Source organism: Triticum urartu, chromosome 2A (genome assembly GCF_056163025.1).
Source record: "Triticum urartu cultivar PI428250 chromosome 2A, HENAU_Tu73, whole genome shotgun sequence".
Classification (NCBI taxonomy): domain Eukaryota; kingdom Viridiplantae; phylum Streptophyta; class Magnoliopsida; order Poales; family Poaceae; genus Triticum; species Triticum urartu.
Genome location: NC_141874.1, coordinates 262,415,049 through 262,437,202, shown reverse-complemented (window position 1 = coordinate 262,437,202; position 22,154 = coordinate 262,415,049). Strand labels below are relative to the sequence as shown.

Sequence of the window (22,154 nt, the reverse complement as noted above, 5' to 3'; positions counted from 1 at the left end):
CCGGGCCCCTAGACCTGGCATCTCCCTCTCGGCATAGAGCCGACGACCGGCATGTAGCCAAAGACGCATATAGCTAAAGACACGGACTAAATCTAGATCTAATATGTACAAGAATAGCACGACCACCTACATCATCCTCCTGCCGGCCACCAGGGCCGCCGGAAGGAAGGAAGAGAAGGGACGGCAACGGGAAGAAGAAGGGGACCCTCAACTCGGCAAAGGAGGAGAGGCGAGGAGAGAATGGATTAAAAAAAAACTGCTTAATGGATTAAAAAAAACTGCCAATAGCCGAATCTGAGAGACTGCCCACACCGTGCACGCTTCTTCCTCGCGCCGCGCCGCCGCCGCCGCCACCACCACCACCACCATACTCCTCTGGTCTCTCTGCATCCAGTCCAAATCGAATCCGCCCGCTCAAAAATCACCCAGTCTCTTGATTCTGCAGGCAAGCGCTTCTTCGATTTCCCCTTGTTAATTGTTGGGATTTGGTTCGTTATTGCTCATTTCAATCTGACAATATCTGCGTGTGCGTTGCGGTCGCAGCTGTGTAAGTGCTGCGAGGGAGCATGAGCATGGCCTTCTCGTGCGCGAGCGTTCGCCTGCACGGCCGCGTCGGCACCGTCAAGTGCCGGGCCGTTCTAGCTAGGCCGAGCGGCTGTTCGTACCCGACTGGAAGGAGGCGGATCGCTAGAGGAATCCGTTGCCAGCTGCCGCCGCAGGCCAGTGCGGATGGGAGCGCAGCCACCACCTCCGGCGCAGCTGTGGTCGCCCGAGAGGCGGGGAAGGTTGCTGGTTCTGCCGAGGACGTCGGCGCGGTTACCCAGCCGACTGCGCTTCAAGAGAAGGGCGCGGAGGTTGCTGACGTTAGTGGATCGGGTGGGAATGGGAAGTTCCGGCCTGGTGGCGGTGGTGGTGGAGGTGGGGATAGTGGTGGGGGTGGCGATGGTGGGGATGGCCACAATGAGGGGGATGATGAGTTTGGGCCGATCCTTAGCTTCGAACAGGTAGTCCAGGAGGTGGAGAAGCAAGGGGTTAGCTTGTCCAGCTTGCCAGCCGATATGATCGAGGCGGCGAAGAGCATAGGGGTTCAGAAGCTGCTGCTGCTGAGATACTTGGACATGCAGGTGTTGTAAAGTGCTCTTGTTCTTATGCGTCTTTTGGGATTGCTATATGGCTGACTCGGAGTTATTTTGCTGTTTGCATGTTCTAGGCCTCAGCTTGGCCCTTGGGTCCTGCCATTAGATCCTGTGGGCTTCTCCGGAATAGGATGCTGGTTGATCCTGTGTTCCTCTTCAAAATTGGGACGGAGGTAGGTTCGGTTCTTATCTTAGGTAGAATTGCACACTGGTAAGTGTTCATTGGTAGGATTGTTAATTGATCGTTTTGGTGGAACGTTTTGCAGATAGTTATTGACACATGTTGCGCGACTTTTGCGGAGGTTCAGAAGAGGGGCGATGAGTTCTGGTCAGAATTCGAGTTGTATGCAGCAGATATGTTGGTAGGCGTAGTTGTTAATGTTGCTTTAGTTGGCATGTTAGCACCATATGCTCGATTCCGTGGGGGGTCTGCATCAGCAGGTATTCTTGGGCGTGTTAGGCATGCTTATGATGCTCTCCCGAGCAGGTGAGTTATGAACTATGCTAACAGTTCTGTGGGAGTAAAAAATGGAAGCAGTATTTTGTGTTAATTGCAAGTGACTTCTCGTTGTGTCTCTAGGTGCATGTCATTTAATATTTCTATGTACTTATAGTTCTATGTGTAAGTTCTTTAGTGGGAACCAGGTGTATTACTGTCTTCCCGTTCCATTAAAGCTTTTAGCCTAATTTTTCTGCAATCTAGGTTATTTGTCTTTTATCCATAAATCAAGCCACAAAGGCCAGTCACATCCCTAGAAAAAGCAAGGTTTTTCAGTGCATAATTCTTAATGAGTGAAAAACTGTAAAAAGGGCAAGGTTTGTTTGTATAAAACTTATCCGGTTGAGTCACCAATGCTTAATAAACTGACTAAAGATAAATAATCTCTAACTGTAAACTGTAATAGTAATCCTGGTTATTGATGAGATTCGTACCATAATATTGCTGGATGCATACTTCCCTTTCCATAAAAACATGCCATCAGATGATTATTGGGTTAAGTACTACTATCTTGTCATTTTAGCCTTATTTCCCATTTCCCTTGCTTGTTGCATGTTAATCTCAGTGCACTTTGTGCTACTATAATTGGCTGACATTGTTCTTCATTACTGTTTCTAATGCATCCAACCGTTCATCCTGCGTAACACTGATGAGATCTGAACTCATGTAGTGTTTTTGAAGCTGAAAGGCCAGGATACAGTTTTTCCATTCGACAACGGCTCGGATCATACCTTCTCAAGGTAATTTTTTTGTTCAGTGCGATACTTATTGTGACCCAGAAATGTTACAAATGCTATTACCTCTTCTAATATCTCAAATACCCTATGTTGAGAACAGGGACTTTTATATGGTGCAGTTGGATTTTCTTGTGGTCTTGTTGGCCAAGGCATTGCAAACTTGATAATGACTGCAAAGCGGTATTGTATTTCTTGTTATGTTAAAGTTAATATTGTCACCAATCTGTAGTCAGTTTATTGGCATATTTGACTACTTTTCTTCCTATGATATACTTATATTCCGATAGGCCATATAATAACAAATAGTATTAGCATGAGATATTACATCTCATTAAGCAGCTTCTTAGAGAGGTTAGATACTTTTGGAACTCATTTTGGTTCATGAATGATCAAAAAATGTTGAAGGAAACAAGGAAAATTACCATACAACTTATGATTGTAAAAATAAGCCTTGTTTGCTTGAGTGCCAACCTTGCACTAGTTTGCCACACAATTACTGCCGCATTGTGTAAGGTTAAATCAACAAATTCTTAGCCACAGTTAAAATAGAACTGCACAAAGGGTCAACTTTGAGCCCTTACCTTTTTTGCTTTGGTGATGGATGAGGTCACAAGGGATATACAAGGAGATATCCCATGGTGTATGCTCTTTGCGGATGATGTTGTGCTAGTCGACTATAGTCGGAGGGGGGTTAATAGAAAGTTAGAGCCGTGGAAACAGACTTTGGAATGGAAAGTTTTTAGGCTTGGTAGAACTAAAACTGAGTACACTTCAGTACTACTAGGCATGGGGAGGAGGAGGTTAGCCTTGATGGGCAAGTGGTACCTTAGAAGGACATCTTTCGATATTTGGGGTCGATGCCGCAAAAGGATGGTGATACCGATGAAGATGTGAGCCATCAAATCAAAACTGGATGGGTGAAGTGGCGCCAAGCTTTTGGCATCCTCTGTGATGAGATAGTGCCACAAAAGATAAAATGCCAGTTCTGCGATTCGACCTTGTGATGTTGTATGGCGCATAATGTTAGCCAACTAAAAGGCAACATGTCCAACAGTTTGGTGAGATTTGCATGTCGAGATGGATATATGGCCACACAAGAAAGGACCAAGTTCGGAATGATGATATACGTGATAGAGTTGGGGTAGCACCAATTGAAGACAAGCTTGTCCAAGATCGTCTAAGATGGTTTGGCATATACAACGCATGCCTCCTGAAGCACCAATGCATAGAGGACGATCAAAGTGTGCCGATAATGTCAAGAGAGGTCGGTTAGACCAAACTTCAAATGGAGGAGTCCATAAAGAGGGATCTAAATGACTAGAATGCCACCAAGAACTAGCCATGGAGAGGGGTGCGTGGAAGTTGGCTATCCAGGTGCCAGAACCATGACTTGGTTTTGAGATCTTATGGGTTTCAACTCTAGCCTACCCCAACATTTTTGGGACTAAAAAGCTTTGTTTTTGTTGTTGATTACAACATGGAATAACCATAGTTGTGCATGGATCACCTTTGGTAGTTAGTTCGTTATAACCGTGTTTTATGCTTCATCAAAGAAATAAAGAAAAACACTTCCTCAGTTCCTGTATGTAAGGCATACTTTGGCTTCCCCAATACAAACTTTGACCAAGAACTAATCCAATATTATGTTGGTTATTACACCAATGTAATCGGACTCATCTTCAACAACACCTTCAATCATTGCTGTGTTTTTGTGACCATTAACAATATACTATACAAGTAATCATGGCAAAACTTGTTTTTGGAACAATCAAAATACACCATTTATTTTGGAAGGGGGGGGGGTATCTCATAGCATGTGCAAATGCCAAGGTCTTTGTTTTGCATGATTTAAAAGCCACGTGAACATGAAAATCATTGGACAATGATGTCATGCCCTTTTGAATCTTATATAATTTGCACCAATGGGTGTTTGATTCTTTACATTTTAGAAAAACATAGGAATCTTTCCAAGAGGTTCAAGTCATAAGAAATATTCCTATGAAACAATTTGTGCTGTAATTTCATTGATGAGTTGCCCAAGGACCCGATAATATCCAGGCATTAGGTGGGCGTTTTGCCTCTGCCTAGTGCATAGTTCGCTGAAGCGGCGCCTAGCCTTTCCATACAGTTGTACGAAAGAGCCAAGAAAGAAGTGTTGAAGGGTGAGAGGTCACAGTGTAGGAGCAGAGGAGGCGCACAAAAGTTGAGTGGTGAGACTCGGAGGTCACACCGGAGGGTCTAAGAGTGGGGGCGGCAATTCGAGGTCTGGGCATAACTGGCATTATGCTTCTTGATACAGGGCAAGTCGTAGGGGTGGCTCGATCTCCACGATTGGAGGTGGATTCATAGATGAACACGAAAGGCAAAGGGGAAACAAAAGAAAATCACAAGAGGAAACACACACAAGGCAATACATGAGGTCCAATTTAGATCCAATAAGCAAGCTAAGGCAGTAAGGAAACACAAGATGGTTCATCCCTAGGACCCCAAAGAGAGATGGAGGTCTTGAAAGATGGTTCTTCCCCAATCCGAGAGAGAAGGGATTCTTCACGTGGAAGGCCTTGTAATCCTAAAGGATTCTTTTCCAAGATGGAGACCTTGACCGCCTCGAGGAAGGTAGATTGCACAAAGCTCTCAAGTTGATGGTCTATATTTTGCTAACCCTAGATTGGAGGAGTACAATATATATATATATATATATATATATATATATATATAGTATAGGGACAAAGGGGTGGGTGGGAGAGAGAGAGAGATACATGGTCGGTGTTCCTTTGATAGCGCGCAAGCAGCTGGTCAATCAAACTGACTCCATTTAGCCTGGATAGTTCAACCCTGGGCGCTAACTTGGGTTTGGGCGGGTGCATGTGTTTGACCGCTGGCGCACTCCAACAGTCCGGTCGGTCGGTGGCTGGCAAAGGGCAAATCAGGTCTCTAGAGTTCACGCAGGTGCCAGATTGTCCAGCCAGGTGTCCCGGTGGGTTCGGTTTTACCCAGAAAGGTAGCGGACTGTCTGGCTGCTATCTAGTTGCGCTCCTTTGGCCAAGGATTATCCGGCCTGAATCTTGCTGGACCGTCTGACCTCCTGGCTGGAGCAACCTCTTCTTCTCTCTTGCTCCTCGTCCGTGCTTTGGCCCGCCTTCTTGTTCCTTAGCAGTGCCCTTGTACCTAAGTATGCAATGGGTCTTGGATTGAGGCAGTAGCCATTTCTTAGATTGAGTTAGTATGGATAGGGAGCTTGAAGCAGAGTGAGGTCACCTCGGTTTGTATGGCTCGTGCATGTGCTCTTGTCATTGGTCTACTTGGACTTGATAGGGGACCCATGGTGATGTCCAAGGGATGCTCCACACCATTCCCCTCCCTCCCATTGGGGAAGATCTGTCCTCGTATAAAGGTCCTCATCACCATGAAAGGGGGCAAGGTTGGTGAAGTTGAAGGTATTGCTCACTGAGGACATGTCCATGGGTATGTCGACCTTATAGGCGTTGTCGTTGTTCCTTTGGATGACCTTGAATGGACCATCGGCTCAGGGAAGTAGCTGGGCTTGCGCTCTTCTACGAAACGATCCTTGCGAAGATGCACACACACATGGTTGCCAGGGTTGGAAGACCGTTGTTGGCGCGTTGTTGAAATTAGGCTCAATGGTGAGCCTTGTTTTCTCTTGCATCCTCTTCATGAACTTGGCACTTGTACTTGTGTCCATGTTTGTTCGCTCTTTCGAGATGTAGCGGAAGAATGTCTAATGGCGAAAGAGGGTTGAAGCCATAGATGACTTCGATCGGGACTCAAGTGTCGTCGAGTTTGAGCGCGGTTGTTGGCAAACTCGGCTATCGGCAATCAATCAACTCTTGAAGTTTCCTCTTGATGAGCACGTGAAGGAGGGTAGACAATGTGCGATTGACCACCTTCGTCTGTGGATGTATGCCGATGAGAAGAGCAACTTGACGCCGAGCTTGGCGCACAATGTCTTCCCAAATAGCTTATGACCTTGATGTTGCGCGGAGACGACGGACTTGGGTACTCCGTTAGGCACAAGATTTCCCTAAAAAACAATGTTGCAACATGTGAAGCATCGTCTCTCTCGTTACAAGGAATGAAATGCGCCAATTTTAAAAAAGTGATCAACAACCAGAAAGGTAGAATCCTTCCCCTTTTTAGTTCTACTAGGTAACCCAAACACAAAGTCCATTCTAATGTCTTCCCAAGGTGCATGTGGAATGGGCGAAGGTGTATAAATACCATGGGAAAGAGTTTTAGAGATAGCTTTGCGACATGTGATGCACCGACGGATAAATTCCCCAACACCTCGAGACATTCTTGGCCAAAAGAACTTGTTGGCGAGCATAGCATAAGTCTTTCGCGTTCGAAATGTCCCATGAGTCCACCACCATACGATTCATGCAAAAGGAGCAAATGCAAAAAACTCTAGGGAACACAAAGTTTGTTAACGTGCATACGATATCCAACGAGTGCCTTCTTGGCATGAGCAAAAGGCTTAGCAAAGAAAGGGTCAATGGCATACAAATCTTTAATGTGGTCAAATCACGTGACATTAATCTGAAGTTTTTGTAACAACATGATTTTGCGGGAAAGAGCATCAGCTACTACATTTTCTTTGCCATTCATGCACATGATGACATAGGGAAACGGCTCAGTGTATCACTCCATTTAGCATGTCCACGGTTTAGTTTGGCTTGGCTCTAAAGTACTTGAGCTATTCGTGATCGGAATGGATAACAAATTCCTTAGGCCACCAATATGTTGCCAAATTTGCAAGACACGAACCAAAGCATACAGTACCTTGTCATAAATGGGATAGTTTAATGGCGCGCTAGCTAGTTTTTCTTTAAAATAAGCTACTGGTCTACGCTCTTGCATAAGAATGCCTCCTATGTTGGTACCACTAGCGTCACACTCAAATCTCAAATGTTTTTGCAAAATCCGGCAAAACAAGCAATGAGGTATGAGCCGAGCGATGCTTGAGTTTAAGAAAAGCTTTGTTTTATGAAGAACCCCAAGTAAAACACGTACCGTCTTTGGAAAGAGCATCCAATGGTGAAGCAATAGTGCTAAAATCCTTGACAAAATGTTGATCAAATTTGATCAACCCAAGGAAACTACAGACTTGCATCAAATTCGTGGGTTGTGGCCAATTTTGAATCTCGTCGTTCTTAGACTAATCTACTTAAATGCCATGAGAAGAAACAATGAAGCCCAAGAAAAATGAGTTGAGTGGTGCAAAATGTGCACTTTTCAAGATTAGCAGAAAGTTTCTCATTTCTTAGCTCTTCAAGTACTTCGGAAACATGAATGGGATGATCATCAATGTAACCAACAACAAATCTGCTAACGAGATGCCTAAGTACATAATTTCATCAAGTGCATGAGGTGCTAGGGGCATTAGACAATCCAAAGGGCATGACAAGCCATAAATTAAGACCAAATTTGGTTTCCAAAGCGGTTCTCTATTTGTCGCCCACTTGCATACGGATTTGGTGATAACCACTTGTCATATCAATTTTGAAAAAGATAGTGAGGAGTAGGGTGTCTATAGCGAATGATAATGTTGTTAATAGCACACCAACCGACACACATTCGCCAAGATCAATCCTTCTTAGGCACAAGTACAACGGGGACGACACAAGGGCTTAAGCTTTCGTGAACACACCCCTTGTCAAGTAGCTCTTGTACTTGACATTGTATTACTTTTGGTCACTTCGGGGCTAACGCTGTAAAGGAGGGTGGTTTGTAAGTGGAGTGCTAAGGATGAAGTGAACCCGGTGTTCGATGCCTTGTAGTGGAGGAAGGCACGGTGGTGTCTTCGAAGGAGAGACATCCACAAATTCCTGCAAAACATGTGAAATGGAGCTAGGAAGAGCATGATAGTTGTTAGTTAAAATGGCTTCATCTTTGTACAAAAAGCACAAAGTGAAGCACCGATGGGTTCTCACTCACTTCCCTCAAGTTAAATTTTGTGTCTAAGAGGACCATGTCCTTATTGTCACTCATCATGGGCACTCATTTCGGGCTTGTGGCACCCAATTTCTTTTAGGTGGCTCGCTCCCTTACTCGACTCAATAGTATCATGATCATTCAAAGGTCTTGTCGGCTATGACTTGGTTTGGAGACATAGGGTGACACACATATATTTCTTTCCTTCCACTTGAAGCTATAGAGATTGGTGTGACCATTGTGTATTACGCCACCGTCAAATTGCCATGGGTGTCGCAAGACAAGATGACAAACGGTCATGTGCACTACATCACATTCCACACTACCTTAAGAGGCGTCGATCTTGAAAGATACCTCCACCATGTGCTCAACCTTGATGGTGTCGGCGTTACTGAGCCATTGGACCTTGTAGGGCTAAGCTGGCGCTTGTACATGACTTGCAACTTTGAGCAAAGTTTCGTACTCCCAAGTCATGACAAGTACCACCATCAATGATCATTTGATTCATCTTCCGTTGGTTTTGACTTTTGAGTGAAATAAGTGGCATCGTTGGTCAAGATCTTGGAGACAACAAGAGCGGGGCTCGAATCGTTATCACAAAAGACTTGACCATCTTCGTCTTGGTCGACTTGTTGATGGCGAGCAACGTGTTGCAAAGCTTTGAGTTCTCCATCATGCATGGAGCCGTACTCTCCATCTTCATTAATCACCATACCGCGCTTGGTGTGGCACTCATGACTTGTGGCTGTGACCTTGCATGTGAAGCACTCAATTTGGCCTGTCTTGTCGGTTGAGTCCCTTGTAGAGTTGGCACTTGGTCTAGGTCGGAGCCTTGTAGAGTTTGGAGGTGTGGGACTTGATGTTATCACCGGTACCTTGGAGCTTGAAGGAACACCACTTGTAGATGTGTCTCATTAGTATGGCAACGTACTTGAATTTGTTTGAGAGTTGGAGGCTAAGTTCCTCGAAGGGGAGGTGAATAACTTGGAGTACTTGACGTTGTCTTGGACTTGTCTCTCCGCTTGCGTTGGTTGGTGAACCAACTCAGACAAGTTGTTGTAGGGTTGGAAATCCGCAATCCTCTTGATGGGATGGTTGAGCTCACTGCGAAAATGAGCCATCGTCTTGGAGCTTCTTGAACAGGTCATGAGTATAGTGCGTGGGTTTGAATCTCACTCTCATGACTTATTTCATTGCATCCCAAGTGGCAATGGGGGCTTCTTTGCTTTCTTGTCAAAGTTGTTGAACTTGTTCCTACCACACAAGTGCGCACTCATCAGACTCAAGGGATGACATGTCGATCTTCTTTGGGTCTTCAAAGTTGTGGACTTGGAAGATATGTACACTCTTTTTCATGGTCGATGTGGCCGAAGAACTTAGTCATTGTAATTTGACCTTGCCAAAGCGCTCTTCTCCTTGGAGGTTACGAGGTTGACGATGCTCCTGTCGATGAGGCGGTGGGTTGTCTCGGTCTTCATATTGGAGGTGGTGCTCGATGCGTGGTGCATTGGCCATGAAGTGCACTTCATTTTATTGTTTAAGACGAGCCTCCTCCACTTGTCATGCTTCACAAGCTTGACAGGTTTGCTCCGTGTATTGCCTTGCACATGTAGAGCTTGGTGCGCTTGGTCGCTTGTTCGACGCGGCGAGCTTCTTCTTGCAGATGAGCATTGTGCTCTTGTAATTTTTGTTTTTCGGCTTTTCAAACTTGTTGCGCATCATCACACTCTTCATTGGCGTGTTGCTCTTGAGCTTCGTGTTTTTGTCGTTCATGATCGAGAATGTGGTCTTGTAACCAATTGCCATGATGAGGAGGTGGAACCTCAGTTGGGCTCTTAGTCTTCATGGTGGTGGTGGCGTCGCGATCGGTGTGAACTTGACGATGATGGACATTTGGAATGGTGTGCACTTGAATGTCTTCTTGAAGAGGATGAAGAGGACTTGTGGTTGTGGAAAATGTTGCAGAACTGTGTGTTCAATTTGGTGTCCGAGTAGTTCTTGTTATGAGTTTTGGCTTCTCGCATGTCAATGGGAAGGCGTGTGATACACCCATCCAAGATTGCATTGGCGTCATGCATAGCTCGTTGAGACCGATGTGACGCCTTGGAGACATAGTTGTGTGATTCTCTTGATCATCATAATACCGGATGAGATGTCCTTTTCCTAGTTGTGACACCTGCGCAAGGTGTGAGACACAAAGGAAAATGAACAACACCAAGTTACCTCTTTCTCATGCCGTTGAAGAATCAAATGACCTCAAGATTGTCAATGCAAAATGAGCGAGACTTGGTAGTGTTCTTTATCCGAAAGCGTATACACCTGAACACAAGGCTTTATATGGAGCTTGGAGGGGTTAGTGGCTCAAAATCATGCAACAAGCAGATCAAGATATTGATAAAGTCGGGTAAGATCCAAGTGATCGCAAATGAGATACATGTAGATTACAAATGTAGATGAATGAGCAAGAGAAACATGCCACACAAAGATAACGGGTTAGTGCAACCAAAGGAATGAGCAAGACAAAAGTTCCTAACAAAGACTAATGCTCATGTTGCACAAGCACAAAGAGAGATGCTAGCTTGATTGCATGTTTGGGCCATATACGGGAAACTTGGCACCAACCTTCGATGACAAGCGTAACATGTTCCTATCTGATACATCCTTTGCACAAGTATTTGCTGCTCTAACTCTTTTGCTTATGAAGTTCTTTGTACCCTTTTCTTTCTCCTTTTGTGTACTTTTTCTTCCTTTTCACCACTTCTCTTTGAGCCTCGACCAAATATGTGAGACAATTATCACGGGAGATGCAAGGAGTAACTATAACACGTAGAGGGTGAAGTAGGTCTCTAGGGAATGGAAAGGTGCCGGACTGTCCGGCCAGATGTCTTGTTGCGCTCGGTTTGAATCAGACAGGTGTCGGGTTGTCCGGGTGCACTCGGTTGGCCCTGGATTGTCCAGCCTTAATGTGGCCAGATTGTCTGGCCTCCTGGCGGGAGGAGCCTCTTCTTCTCTACTTGTTCTTCTTGCTCCTCTTCTGTGGTTTGGCCTTCCTTGTTCCTTCGCACTAGATACCCTTCTGCCCGAGTATGCAAAGGGTCTCAGATTGAGGTAGTAGCCATGTCTCACATGAGTGAATATGGAGCTCGAAGAGGAGTGAGGTAACCTTGGTTTGTATAGCTCATGCACGTTCTCCTGTAATTTTGGATTTGATGGGGGATCCACGGTGATGTCCATGGGATGCTTCACGTCACTTCTCCTCTCCTTGCAACTTAACTAGCCCAATAAGGCCCATTATGGAACCCTAGCTTGCCAACCTAGTCTAAAACGTCTATATGTCCTAATCCAAACTGTCCATCTGCTCTCCTCTATCTCTTTCTCTCCCTTGCTCCCCTCCCTGCTCCGCTTCTCCTTCCCCCCTCCTTCCCTGCTCTGCTTCTCCTCTCCAGCCGTTCTTGCCACCAGAGTACCTCGCTGGCTGCCTAACCCACCTCCCTCAGGGCCAAAGCGAGGCGTTTTGCCTCTAATCAGCGTGCCCGGGCGTGCCTACATGAGTGACTAATTTTTCACAGAGATTGCTAATCTATGCAGTTACTAGTTGAGATAAAGTTCTTAGATGAAACAAGCATGATATTATGTTATGGCGCTGCTAGAAGGAGGCGCGAGAGGGCCGGCCGAGGACCTTTTGCCCACGGCCGGGCAAGATGGAAGGGATTTCCTTCTTAATTCTTGCTTTATTAGATTGATACATCTCCTCTCTTTATATAGAGAGGTTTACTTGACTCCCAAGCAAGGTTTACTTGACCCCTAAGCAAGCGACCCTTCTCTAATTAACCCTAAGACTAACGGGCTATACTGCCAGCCCAAGCCCATTACGTACTCTTAACACTACACCCCACCTGGACATGCAGCTTGTCCTCGAGCTGCAGCCTAACCAACTTATAACCATGACTCGACACAACACAAACCTAACACCTAAAAACAAGCCTTTTACATCTCGGCTTGTTTTATTACTCTCAACCTGAAATGGACTGGGATGCTTTATTTTGGACCCCTTAACAAGAAGTGGACACCATCCGCACGTCGGACGTGCACGTGTACAACCACCTGGATCCCATGGACACCATCTAGACAAAAGGAGTGCATGTGTATGGCCACCTGGAAGTGGTCGCAAGAGCGACCAGTAGAGGCGCCCTCGCGGCGGCCGGCGAAATGCAGTGGTGCTACGCGATGTGCTCCTGTCGGTGACACCCTGCCTTCTCCCCGCCGAACGGCCGTTGGTCTGCACCGCACAGAGAAGAGTGGAGGACTTGTGATGGAGAATCATGAGGGGTATGCCCCCCCCCCAACCGTCGATGTCGCAGACTTTGAGGTCGCTGCCCGTGGGGAAAACAACATGCCCAAGATCCCCGACGCAGCGGGCGAGATCGAGGTCCTTTGTGCAGCGAAGCGCAGCTGAGAGGAGCGGCAGCTGTAGACCACGCATCTCCCGCACATGCCGACGCGGTAATGGCGACGACGGGAACTTGATCTGGTGGATTAGGACTCCCACCGACGCGGTCGATGCGGGGCCGGAGCTGACCGGCGGTGGCTGCTGCAGCGGAGCGCCGGGCGTGGCGGAGGCCGCCAGGAGCGGCGGCTGCCACTGTAGCCAGGGCGGGGCGGTGGTGGCGGTGGATGGCAGCTGCAACGGCCCGGCGAGCGCGGAGAGGACGCCTTGGGGCAGCGGCAGTGGCTGCTGCGGCAGAGCGCCGGGCGCGGCGGTGCTGCCATTGCAGCCAGGGCGGGGCGGTGGATGGCACTTGCAGCGGCCCGGCGAGCGTGACGGAGGCCACCTGGTGCAGCGGCTGCCATGGCAGCCACGGCAGCGCGGTAGTGGCGATCGGCGGCGCAGCCGGGTGCGGCCCGTAGGACCTGGCCAAGAACAGGTGGATCTCCGGGACCGCCTGGGTTAGGTCCCGCAGCGCCCCGGACACCTCCTCCAGGGTGAGGACGGCGGGGGCGGGCGAGACGGAGGATCCCAACGCGGGTAGGAGCCGGGCGACGGTCGTGGTGGTCGCCGGAGGCGGCGACAAGGTGACCGGCAGCAGAAGAGACGGGTTGGGCGGCGGTGAAGACATGATCAAACCAAAGCTAGCTGATACCAAATTGTTATGGCGCTGCTAGAAGGAGGGCGCGAGAGGGCTGGCCGGGGATCTTTTGCCCTCGGCCGGGCAAGATGGAAGGGATTTCCTTCTTAATTCTTGCTTGATTAGATTGATACATCTCCTCTCTTTATATAGAGAGGTTTACTTGACTTCCAAGCAAGGTTTACTTGACCCCTAAGGAAGCGACCCTTCTCTAATTAACCCTAAGACTAACGGGCTATACTGCCAGCCCAGGTCCATTACGTACTCTAACATGTTACAATACTGGTTATAAAATATGTTGTCATTATACTCAACAAACTATGTTAAGCAGATATTTTCCAAACGCGGTTTGCTCCATCTTAGTCCTGATTTTGAATGTATTTCTGTGCACGATATAATTATAATTTATGTACAACAAAACACAATCTGTTTTATTTGTATTAATGTATTATCTGATAAGAGTACTTTCCTGAGAACATCAGCATAATACGTCCACGTTTTTGTTTATGCATCTCAGAACTTACTATTTCCTTCAAATTTGTAATGCAGGAGTGTGAAGAAGTCAGAGAATGATGTACCTGTTCCACCTCTTCTGAAAACTTCTGCTTTGTGGGGTAAGTGATGCTTTACCTTAGCCAGATTATACATTAAATATTGAAATAAAGTTCACATACTCTGTGAGGTTTGACCACTTGACTATTTAGGCCATGTCTCATGTAGCGCCGGTTCGAAGAGAAAAGGCTGATTTACCAATGGTTGAGCTTTCTCTCCAATGTATAGATGTGCTATTCAACCAACGATGGGACCTACAACAAAAATAAACAATTTTCTGTTTCCTGCTAGTGCGAACTGTTTTGCATGGCCATCGTGATCCTCTGGTCAGGTTTTTGTACCTTGTCACACAAACATTATTTAAATAGATAAGAACCGAACCAACTTCTTGGTTCACTTTGTACTTCTAACACATTGGGTCTGTTAGGAAATACTCCCTCCCTCCAAAAATAAGTGTCTTAACTTTGTACTAGCTTCAGTATAAAATGTACTAAGCTTAAGACACTTATTTTGGGATGGAGTATGAACTTGTATTTTCAGGTGGCCATAGACCAGTATATATATACATGTACATGTGTGGTACAATATGCAGAAAACCCCCTATAGAACGGGGAAAATAAAAAGTGGTACATGGATAAATATATACGACTCTAAGACCACCCCCTCTCAAACTCATGGTGGATCAACAACACTGAGTTCGGAGAGATAGAAGCCGTGCTGTGCTGTAATCTGGGCCTTTGTAAAGAAATCCGCCAACTGTAACTCAGAAGACGCATAGTGAAGAGCAATAATATGATCCTGCACACTAGCACGCACAAAAGAAGCATCAACACCAATATGTTTGGTGAGCTCATGCTTCACAGGGTCGTGTGCAATACTTATAACACATGTACACAATAGCATAGTAGGTGTAGTGACACAAACACCAAACTCCTGAAGTAACCACCATAACCAAGTCACCTTTCCAGTCAAAAGAGCCATAGCTCATAATCCAGCCTCTGCACTTGAACGAAACACTGCAGTTTGTTTCTTCATCTTCCACGTAATGAGAGAGCCACCAAGAAAAACACAGTAAACAGAAAGTGAATGGTGATCCGAGGGATCACTGTCCCACGTAGCATCCGAATAGGCTTGAAGCTGTAATGGACTGGAACGAGGAAAAAACAGATGGTGAGAGATCGTGCCATGAAGATATCGGAGAACACGAAGAAGGTGACTATAGTGAACCGAAGTGGAAGCAGAGACAAACTGACTCGAAATATGTACATGATAGATATCCGGACGAGTGACAACTAGATAGATAAGACTCCCAACAAATTATGATAACGCGTCAGATCAGACAAGGGGTCATCGTCAGTAGCATGGAGGTGAACATCATTAAGAACAACACAAACAAGAAGATCCTGGATATACTTCTCTTTGGAAATAAAAAAAGCCATCAGATGTCGAAGAGGCCTCAATCCCAAGAAAGTAGTGAAGAGGGCCTAGATCAGACATAAGAAACTGCCCACTAAGACGTGCCTTCACAAAGGCAATGTACTCAGGACATGTCATCAGCATATAAAAAAGAGTCCGACCATGAGTAGGAAGGGGGACAAACAACGCGGGAACATGAGCACTTGCTGAAAAACCAGCGGTAGTCACCATAGAGGCAAAACGCTGAAACCAGGCGCGAGGTGCTTGCTTAAGGCCGTAAGAGAGCGACGAAGATGACGGACCATGTCGTCAGGAACAAAATACCAAAGTGGTGGCTACATGTAAACCTCCTCACACAACTCACTACGAAGAAAGGCATTCTTAACATCAAGCTGAGACAGACTAGTGGCGAACAGAGGCCACGACAAGAAGTGTGCTTATAGTGGTCAAATGGCCACATAAGAAAGGCATTCTTAACATCAAGCTGAGACAGACTAGTGGTGAACAGAGGCCACAACAAGTGTGCTAATAGTGATCACATGGCCACATGAGCAAAAGTCTCATCGTAATCACAACCATGCTCCTGCTGAAAGCTCGAGCCACAAGATGAGCTTTTGTAGTGCTCAAGAGAACCATATGAGTGAGTCTTAACCTTGTAGACCCACTTAAAAGTGTTGGCACATGGAGGAGGAGAAACAAGATCCCACGTGTTGGTGCGCTCAAGAGCAACAAGCTCTCCTGCCATCGCAAGTTGCCGTTCGGGATGAACAACAAACATCATGATAAGAAGTCGGCTCAAGAACAGCAACGCCGGTGTTTGAAAAACCAAGGCGATCAACAGACTGAATCAGATGAGGATGCAAGCCATAAGTAGGCTAAGACAAGGAAGATGACACATCAGAAGTAGAGGGCGCATCAGTAGACGCATCCACAATACGTGGACTACGAGTATAAGAGTGAGGAAAAGATGGAAGAAAAGGAGGAATCACCGGGATAAACTCAGGTGATGGAGATGGGGAAGCTACTCGTGATGAAGGTGCAGGATCTTGTGATAAGTGAGGTGAGGAAACCATAGGAGATGGTGTCGGATCTGCAATAGTTGGAGAAGTAGGAGCAGTAGGGCGGATGGACAAAGGGCTCAACAAGAGTGATAGGAGTGTCAGGAAAAGTGAGAAAAGAGATATCCTCCACTAGAAAGGCTGATGAAGATGGACGCGGGTAGAAGGGATGAGACTCATCAGAAGTTACATCCTGACAAATACGCATCCGACGACTGATAGGATCCGAACAACGATAGCCCTTATGCTCATCACTGTACCGTAAGAAGACCACTTGACAAATCGAGGGTCAGTTTGGTGTGGTTTGTTCACGAGGGGCAAGAAGAACATAGCAAACACAACCAAACAGACGAAGCGCTGATTAATCAAGAGAACTAAGAAAAAGACGCACGAAAGCAACGCCTCCCTGCAGAACATAACAGTGGATGGCTGAAGGTTGATGAGATAGGTGGATACAACCTCGGCTCAAAAGGGAGGTGGAAGAGAGGTGACGATCATCAACGCATGAGCCATCTCAAGAAAGTGACGATGCTTGCGCTCAACCACGCCATTCTTAGCATGAGCACCAAGACAAGAGAACCGAGCAAGAGTGCCCTGCTCAGCAAGAACTCCAACGTCTTGCAGGTATACTCTCTAGCAGAGTCAACACGGAACACCCGAATAGGCGTAGAGGACTTAGTGTGAACCATGGTAGCAAAGCGCTTATATAGTAGATAAGACCTCACTACGAGAAGACATAAATTATATCCGTTATGTTGAGAGAAATCATATATAAAGATAATATTAGTAGCGATGATCTCCTTTCGAGGCAAAGGGAGCTTGACCCTAGACATCAAAGTGTACAAGGTCGAAAGGACGCTGAGACACAGTCTCGCTATGAGGATAAGTAACTGTATCTGTTTACCGAGCCGACAAACAGTCTAAGGGCACACGGCCGGGGGCTGATCCAAGAAGACCATGCCTAACTAAGAATGAGAGACGAGAGCCACACAAGTGACCAAGGCGATGATGCCACTGCTGAAAAGAGCTGTAGACAAGGCAACAGAGGCGGAGAGACTGGCGATGGTGGCAACAGAGGAAGGTGAAACCAGTCATGCTTCCACACGCCCTGGAAGTCACGGAGCCGGGGGACGTACCTGCTTCTATAGAGGGTGGTCCTCACAATGCCAGAAGTGTCGGTAGCAAAACCAGTAGAACCTGTCCTTGGAGAACCATAGGATGCAGGTACCAGGTATCAAAGTTATGTAATCTCCTGCTCAATATGGGGCTCAAGTAAAGACGGCGACGTAGATGCACCCGACAGTGGAGAACCAGAGACAATCACCAAATCGTGAAGGCACGCAATCTCTTGATCAGTGAAGGACATAACTGAAGTAGTTGACCTAGGCATCACGTGAAGAGGAGCGACCACCACCACCTGTGGAAGCTGCTAGAAGAGGCAACTGCTAGAGGAGGTGGTGTTGTATGACAAGTATTGTCTGCAGAAGTTGATGAAGGAGACGATGTCACATGTAGACAAGTACCAAGCACCAAGGGAAGGTGTCGAAGCGTAGTCAATGGAGCCGTATGAACCAACACTGCCAGTAAAAGTCACGGGAGGAGTCGGTGTAGAGCGACAGCACCATGCGCAGAGGTCACGAGAGGAGTCGTAGAAGAGAGACCATGACGACCGCCTGTAGAAGTCGGTGTAGAACGACCAACAAAATTTGCAAAAGACGTCGAAGGGGACGACGTCACAGGCAGACAAGCACCAAGCACTGAGAGACAACACATGTGTGAGACAGGAGCAGTGTAGGGAACACCGTCAAAAATCAGCGGGCAGCAAGGGAGATGTGTATCCGACGAAAACATCTTGCCCGTTTTTCTTTTCTAGTGGTCAACCCAGCGGAATCAACCTCAGAGAAGTTCTATCCCACCACGACGTGGGCTGCTCGGGGAAGAGTCTCAAGAACGATGGCCGGTTGGTGCTACAGCAGACAGCGCATCCACAGAGAGCTGTAGGGAAGCCACACAAGAGATAGGGCAGTGAGCTGGCTGGCTGGAGAGAGCCGTGCTATAGCAGGCAGCGCAGCCACACGAGAGACGGGATTCGGCGTCTCACGGCCCGGATAGATGGTTGTTGACTTGCAGGAAACGTAGGGTGGTTGGCGACCTGGAGCTCGTAGGAACCAGTGGATCGGGCGTGGACGGGCGGGCGGTAGTGGGAGCACACGGGGCCAGCAACCTGGGTCGGCGTTGACCCAAAAGAACAATAGATGGGCAGGCGGTTGCACGAGGGAGCACGCAGGGCCTAGCAACCTTGGTCGGTGTTGACCCAGAAGAACAATAGCTGCAACACGTTGTAGAAGATGCAGGCATGTGTGGACAGGGGAGGCAACAACTACCAGCCAGAGAAGTGCGGTAGCGCGAGCAGCGTCAGACCAAAAGGAGGAAGGCGACGACGCGAGATTGGATAGACAGGAGCATGAGTTGTGCATGCGAAAAAAATTCCCGTGCCTCTAATACCATGTTAGGAAATATGCAACTTGTATTTCAAGGTGGCCATAGGCCAGTATATATACACGTACATGGGCGGTACAATATGCGGGGAAAATACAAAGTGGTACACGACTAAATATATACAACTCTAACAAGATTGGCACGCTCCATTGTATGGAACCAATTCTCGTCTTCGGATCGCTTTTTCCTCACACTAGAGATGGCCTTAACCCCCTGAAAATTAAAATCGGATACCCTATCTTAAGGAATATTACTGTAGGATCTAAGTATATCGACCAGAGGAGGGTGAATGGGACATTCAATTTTTCTTTCGAAGAAATCTCTCAGCACAGCACAACAGAAAAACTTAAACAGATACAGTTCTACTGAAGGTAAACTACTGAAATAAATGATTACGAGGGATAACTAAGATACTCCATCCGAACTAAAGCCACGACACTTATTTTTGGGACGGAGGGAGTAGACTACTGTGAGATAGTCATGAGAACTAAAGCTAGAAGGATGACTAAGTAACAATTGATGAAGAACATACGAACATAGAGACAAATTACATTCAGTACAGCAAGATGAAAAACAAAAACAAACATATTGCAGTACAGATGAGAATGCTAACAGATTCACAGATGAACATAGCAATGAATATCACAGCAGAAACAGTACCGAAGAAAATGTGGTAGAGAAAGAACCAGTTTGCTCGACGGCGACAAGTAATTTGAACTAAAGAACCAGTAATTTGATCTAGGGGTAATGAGGAATAGACTCACCGACAAGTGCCTCTCTCCTGTATTATTAGTTTTATTTTGTCTATTTGCTGAGTCACCTGGCACATGCCACATCACTCCACATGGCAATATCACTCTCATAACCATCTCAGAGAATAAACGATTTTGTACAGTTTGGGGATAGGATATCCTGTTTTACTTCCTCTGTTCCAAAATAATTGAAGTTCTAGGTTTGTCCTAGTCAAGCTGGTGTAAGTTTAACCAACTCTATAGAAAAATGTGCTAGGATCTATAACACGAAATACTCATAGTACGAAAATATATTTTATAATGAATCTCATGAGACTATTTTGTGTTCTAAATGTTTTTATATAAACTTGTTTAAACTTAAACAAGTTTGACTTAGGACAAACCTAGAAACTTCAGTTATTTTGGAACAAAGGAAGTATTAGTGTATATATAATCCTCTATTACGGTGCTGTATATGAAAATACAGAAGTTTTTTAAAGAATGTATTTTGCTAAATAGAAGATCGATAATATAATGAAAATAGATCACACATGAGAGTTTATTTACTTATAACCATTTGTTGGATCAAGGCAACTTTTGGCAAAAGTGGACAACAAAGAGAAGAATTTGAATGCATTTTTTACTTTGATGAATACTATGCACTTCCTAGGTCTTGTGGTTGAATGTACTGTTACTGTCAATAGGTGATTTGGAATCTTCGAAGCTGATTACTATGTATTGTGTCTTTGATTTGAGCATCTCTTAAAATAATTGTACAAATATGATACATAATTACTCCCTCCATTGCAAGTCAATTGAAGTTCTAGCTTTGTCAAACTTCTTTAAGTTTGACCAAATCTGTAGAAAATGTATCAACATGATATACCATTTTTCTACAAACTTAAAGAAGTTTGACTTAGTACACATCTAGAACCTCAATTAATTTGGAATGGAGGAAGTATTTGATGTGCTTGTTTATGTGAAGTTATTTTAAACACATGATGTGAGGGTACAATTTCTATGTTTACAATTAGTAACATGCTTTTCCTAGTGAAAACCATAGTAGTTTCGCTCAGAAAATTAAATTAAAGCTACAGTAATTATGGTAACAGCAACTTGAGCTGGATAGCTCGTATCATCATGTAATTACTTAGCAATATTTTGGTAGTAAATTATTTTTTCTAATCTAATCGATGCTAGTTGGATATATCAACATCATAGCCAAATGCATGATGCAAATAATTTTATCTATTTATTTTTGTAAAACATGTGTCCTGCTAAATTGCATCAAATGAAGCTACGTAAATATAATCTTCCTGATTGTTTCAGGTGTGTTCCTTGGTGTCTCGTCCAACACCCGTTATCAGGTAATTAATGGTCTTGAGCGGTTGGTTGAGGCTTCGCCTCTTGGCAAGCGTGTCCCAGCTGCTTCTTTGGCATTCACTGTCAGCGTGCGCTTTGCAAATAACGTCTATGGAGGAATGCAATTTGTGGATTGGGCCAGAATGAGTGGTTGTCAATGAGGTGTATTGCATCCATGTTTTTCATGGTGAGTTCAGTTTTATTTGTTCACATATGCTTGCACGGCATTTCAAACACAGTGGTCCTTTCACTTCATGCTGTGATGGGAGAAACCTTGCTTACGAGCAATTTATTGTCAATAGAAGTATATTGTTTATCCTATGACTATCTAATGTGATCTATTGTTATTGCAGTTACCATCCATACTGATGTTGTATGTGATCTGCTGTTTGATAAAGCAATGAAACTTGTCGAATTTGCTCCTCTCCGAGTTAAAGATTTGATACCATTATTGACAACAGCTTGGCTGCAGAATTCTAAAAATAAACATGAAGGTGCTCCGTAGATTGATTGGAGTCTTGATATGTTGAGATTGTGTTAGGCTGCTAGAAAGTACCATCGGAAATGAATCAGGAAGAGGCGTGGTATAATTGTTGAAATTTAAGCATGTAAGTGCTTAGCGATTCATGCAGTGATTTGTAGCTCCAGCAATCAGAAGAGTTTAAATGGTCTGTTCCTGTTGTCCAAGATTTCGTGATCTTGATTCGATAGGGTAGTTGAATCAGTTTTCGTATGCCTTCTAATCAACGCGTAGGTATCCTAACCTGGCGCGCTGTCCAAATTTTGTTTACGAGCATACCACATCATCTATCCTTGTGGATGTCTCTTATGTAAGAAGAAAAATATTGGGCAAAGAAATAAAGTAATCAAGACAGCAAAAGAAAGCTTCAGCGAGAAAGACCTCAAATCCAAAAAAGTACGACCAGAGTAGTGGTGAGTTACTCTGTGTCATCCTGAATCAGTATTACTGACACACACATTAATGTATATATTAAAGTGCAATCATATGTATAAATAACGTAAAATTGATGAAGCTTTCGGGCATGAAATATTTTTTCGGTGCTGTGTATAAATTAATAACATAAA

At 45.4% G+C, this 22,154-nt stretch overlaps 1 protein-coding gene across 2 annotated transcripts; it reads left to right on the top strand.

The window, feature by feature from the left end:
- The first annotated feature begins 268 nt into the window (after positions 1-268).
- Positions 269-21,755, top strand: LOC125536863 (protein RETICULATA, chloroplastic). Of its 2 annotated transcripts, XR_015616215.1 has the most exons (10): positions 269-445; positions 544-1,124; positions 1,211-1,309; positions 1,403-1,623; positions 2,306-2,375; positions 2,473-2,552; positions 14,000-14,064; positions 14,155-14,328; positions 21,036-21,255; positions 21,422-21,755. XR_015616215.1 is itself a non-coding variant. In XM_048700141.2 (9 exons), the coding sequence occupies exons 2-8, from the start codon at positions 567-569 to the stop codon at positions 21,227-21,229; spliced, it is 1,287 nt and encodes a 428-aa protein (XP_048556098.1). In that variant the 5' UTR covers positions 269-445; positions 544-566; the 3' UTR covers positions 21,230-21,255; positions 21,422-21,755. The 2 variants fall into 2 exon arrangements, 1 of the variants encoding a protein (XP_048556098.1); XM_048700141.2 differs by lacking the exon at positions 14,155-14,328.
- The last annotated feature ends 399 nt before the right edge of the window (positions 21,756-22,154 follow it).

Excerpts from the sequence above, each read along its gene's own strand:
- LOC125536863 (XM_048700141.2), top strand. The coding sequence starts at position 567 with ATGAGCATGGCCTTCTCGTGCGCGAGCGTTCGCCTGCACGGCCGCGTC. Across the intron at positions 1,624-2,305 it reads TATGATGCTCTCCCGAGCAG|TGTTTTTGAAGCTGAAAGGC; the intron begins GTGAGTTATGAA and ends GAACTCATGTAG. Across the intron at positions 2,376-2,472 it reads TCGGATCATACCTTCTCAAG|GGACTTTTATATGGTGCAGT; the intron begins GTAATTTTTTTG and ends TGTTGAGAACAG.